We start from the raw sequence: 4,222 nt of genomic DNA, 5'->3' as shown, positions 1-4,222 counted from the left end.
TTTGCCACCAGCGTGCTTGCGCCTCTGTCTGTCTTGGGCGTCTTAGTCGAATATTTTTATACACTGTGCATTGCGTCGACAGGCACGCATACTTCACTCTTGACTCGCTGTAGAAAAAGGTGGAGCTGTTGTGAGGTCAGTTCGGTGTCTGCTTCCCACTCTTTGCTCGCCATGCTTCTTTCTCTTTAGCCGCTTCGCTGACAGTCTGCCTTACACTAGGGTTGGGGTGTTCGAGTAGTGCCTCTGCGAGGAACTGTCACGCAAACCTCATGAGCGGGGGTGGTGATGTGTGTAGCGGCACAGTGGCGGTGTGCGGGCTGCAGTACACCACCTCACCCTCTCTCCCTTCAGCAGTCAAAGCGGCGCGCGATATCATGCTGACGTCGTCCTCAACGTTTCCGTCGATTCCAGGGGTGAGGGGAAGTTCCACGACAGGGGCGACAGCACACAGTACCGCATCGACCCGTATGGACCCTTTTCCGCAAAGCACCTTGCAGCTGTACCACTCGTACTACGGATCTCTTCGAGGCACTGAGCCGGCCATGCTAGCGACCAACGGTGGTGGTAGCAGTGCCGAGTGGGCTGGCTCCTTGACCTTGCCTGACGACCTCTCTGGCATCGGTCCCTCGGCGCGGCGCCTGCTTCAGCTGGATGCTGCACATCAGGACCAGCAGCGGGCAAAGAAGGGCAAATCAAAGAAGACGCCAGGCGCGCCGGCTGTTTTACCAGTAGCGTCTCGTAGTCTTCCCACGCAGTTGGGCAGGTCGAGAGCAGTCGCCACTGATTCAGCGACAGCGGCAGCGTTTTCTTCTATGGCGCCCTTGCCGGTGTCAGCGCAAAAGTGCATGAGCGGCACGCAGAACGCCGTCCACGCCAGCACCGCTACCTCGCATCACTGGGAGCACACCATCGCCGCTCGCCCTCTCATGTTGTCTTCCAATATCACCAACCGCGTCCACAGCGGCGGCGGCGGTGGCACGTCCACCATTCCCGCTGCCGCAGCTCCACCGCCTCTGGTCACGCAGCTGCAGTGCTACATCAAGCGCGAGATCGTCCTGAACAGTGGTGGCGCTGCCATTCCAAGCGCAATGAATCAGCTGAGCCCCTACCGTGAAGCCTTCCGCGCGTTGTCTTCTGCGTTTCCTGCGTACGCTTCTCTCTTGGACGACATTCAGTGCGCGTACGACAATGCCATTCAGGCACAGGCGGAGTTGCTCACCGACGCCTACTCCGCCGCGGCCGAGCGGCACGTGGAGAGGATGACGTACCAAGAGAAGGCGGCTGCTCTGCATCAGCAAGTGAGCACGCTACAGGCCGAACTGGGCGAGATGGCGAAAACCCTTGAGTCCCGTGCGCATGTGGAGGGGGAGCAGCAGCAGGTGACCATGCAGAAGTCGCGCACGAGCCGCACCACTGACGCGCTAGAGCTGCGCCGTGAGCTCGAGGCGGCCAATGAACGCGTTTCCCAACTGACGCACAGCAGCCAAATTGACCTGGAGAAGATCCTGGTTCTCATCGGTGCTGTGCGGGAGTGTGATCGACGTCTGAAGGACTACGAGCGGCTGGTAACGAGTGTAATGGGTCAGGTGAGCGAACTGGACGAGTTCAAGCGCATCGCCGGGGAGGCCCAGACGGAGCTACAGCAATTTAAGAACAAATACTCGGACTACGTGCCAGCGGCGGACTTTTACCTTACGAGGGAATACCTCGCCGCCGAGCTAAAGGCGGCCCAGCTGACGACGCGGCGATGGCGTCGCACTGCGGCAGTGCGTGGCACACAGTTGGAAGTCATGCAAGGTCGCCTTAGCACATTGGAAGAAGACCGGGAATCCCTTGTCAAGGCTCTTGCTGTTGCCACGGCGATGCCTTCTGGCGGTGAGGCACACGCTTCTAGCACCGAGACGGTCCTCACGCCACGCCCGTCGTGGAAGCGACTCTACGAGCAGTACCCGGAATTGGCTGGCTACGCAGCAGACGTGGGGCACCTCACGACTGAGCTGGACCGAGACGACGACAACGTGGATGGCGTTGCGAACGAAGATCGCAGTGCCGCTAGGAGGACCTCGGCTACCTCGATCTTCGCGCTTGATCTGCCGACAGTGAAAGGCCCAAAGGAGACTGGGCTGCAGGTGGAGTACCTCGTTCAGCGCATCGTGACACTGGAGGGACTACTGCGGACGCAGCGGCAGGAACAGCCACTGCGGCACCCTTCCAGGGCAGAAGTTGTGGAGGACGGCCATGCGTCAATGAATACAGCGCGCGCAAACTCCGAGAAGGCCTCGCAGGAGGTCAGCCTTGCAACCAAGGACAAGGCGATGGACCCCTCTGCGATGCTCCAGCACCGCAACTCCCGTCGCTACCACAGCGTTGGAGACCCGCTTCACAACACCGCCAGCGCCGCGATCGACGGGGCAGCTGTACCGCGCTTGGCACATCCTCTGGAGCTGCCCCTGCTTGGGCTTGGGTATGGGACGCAGATCCCGTTGTGTTGGCGCGCGAGCGGTGTTCTGCCCCGCCGCCCTGTCGCCCCTTCTACCATTCTGTCGCTGGTATACCACTTCTTCTTCGATGTGCTTCCTACGTACCTAGACCAAGAGGATAAAGTGCAGCAGACCCTCGAGTCGGACGGCACCCCGGTGCAGGGTGGCACCGATGACCTCGCCTCGTTGCTCTACGAGCTACTGCAGTCAGAGATGCAGATACACGAGGATATGCAAGCATACGACTCGGTTGCTCACCTCATGATGAACCTCGAGAGAGACGGCGAGAAGCGGGAGTGGTTCAGTGACGCCTTGCATCTGTTCCTGTGGATAGCAAAGGGGGTGATGCCGCCACGGATCGGTGTAGACGCGGCCGTCGTGGTCGCGCAGGTGAAGCGCGATATTCGCGCCTTGGCGAAGGAGTTGCAGACCTCGCGCTTGCGTCGTCAAGCACTGAGCGAGTGCCTGCAGCCGGTCCTGGAGCTGAAGACGGCAGCCGAGATTGCCGAACTGCGCGCCGCCCTTGGCGGGGAGGCGACCTTCAACGCGAATGTGCTCTGCAGCGACACGCATTTGTTCATGCAGGTGCTGCTGGTGCAGGAGTGTCGTGCAGGTATGGATCTCTACGTGTCTTTCCTCCGCGCCCTTACTGTAAGGGCGAACTTGATGACTCGCAGTGATCGTCGTGTTGCCACTGCTGGCTCTGTAGCGGCGGCGCCGAAAGGCGCGCGTGGCTTCAAGGCGCCATCTATGGCGCAACTCGCCGAAGGTGATCGAGTGCTCTTCTTAGAAGACGTGTCTTCTGCCATCCTGGAGGTGGAGCCGCGCACGCCAGAGGTGATGCTGCGGGAACTTTCCCTGAACGCGGTGGGTAGTGCCCTGTCGGCCCCCACTCTGGGAGGTACAATAGCATCAAAGACGGATGTTTCCGAGGAGCCGTCGGTGGTGGTTCGTCTGAGTGACATGGAGCGTGCCATCAGGGTCGCGCCGCTCATCCGCCACACTGTACGCAGCTCCAAGGAGGACTGGGTCCTGTGACCGCCCTGATATTCTCAAACTGTGGGGGGAGATGAGATGAGCATGGTAGGACTCACTGGAACTCTTGTAGCGCAAAAAAGCGTATCCACCGCCAACCAGGTATGCGTAGGTCCGCGATCCACTTGGCTTTGATCCCCCTTTCTCTCTTGAGGCACTCCAGTCGATCTGTCCTCATGTGTCTGTCTTCTTTTCCGTGCTTTCTGCTTCACCGCTCGTGCCTAGCGAGTTATGGGTAGATGTGGCTGTGATGAGGAGGTCTCGCTCCTTCAGTGGAAGTCTGCCATGTGGGGTGTTAGTACGTTGCTACTGCTGATGTATCAATGACAGATCGAAGCTCTAAAAGAGCACCGCAGGGGCGGGGGGGAGCGGGGGGGGGAGAGTGACGTGTCTACTCCTGTGCAGTGCCCCGCTTCCCTTCCCTTTCGCCTTCTCACTTTTTGCCGTTGGCGAGTTTTATTCACTCCCTTTTCTCGCTTTCTTCTTTGTTCGTTAGCGCATGGTGGCACATGTCTCGACTTTGCGTCCTCGTATGCTTGCTGCTGTGCCTCTGTGTGCGTGTGCGTGCTTGCCCTCCTGTATTATGATTTCGCCGCCCTCCCCTTCGTTGACGCACGCACCCCTATATGTGCGCGTGTGTTATGTGCATGTATTGGCGCTCCTTCTCTTTTCTTTGGAACTTTTCGATGTGTGTACTTCTCCGTTAC

General features: G+C 59.4%; 1 protein-coding gene across 1 annotated transcript; it reads left to right on the top strand.

The window, feature by feature from the left end:
• Positions 1 to 269: 269 nt before the first annotated feature.
• Positions 270 to 3,518, top strand: LBRM_30_2510 (conserved hypothetical protein; the record flags this gene model as incomplete). The annotated part of the gene is made up of 1 exon (XM_001566827.2): positions 270 to 3,518. One exon carries the CDS (start codon positions 270 to 272, stop codon positions 3,516 to 3,518), a length of 3,249 nt encoding a protein of 1,082 aa, XP_001566877.2.
• Positions 3,519 to 4,222: the final 704 nt, after the last annotated feature.

Source organism: Leishmania braziliensis, chromosome 30 (genome assembly GCF_000002845.2).
Source record: "Leishmania braziliensis MHOM/BR/75/M2904 complete genome, chromosome 30".
NCBI classification, from domain to species: Eukaryota; Euglenozoa; class Kinetoplastea; order Trypanosomatida; family Trypanosomatidae; genus Leishmania; species Leishmania braziliensis.
The sequence above is the reverse complement of the archived record's forward strand: the minus strand, read 5'-3'. Positions and strand labels throughout refer to the sequence as shown.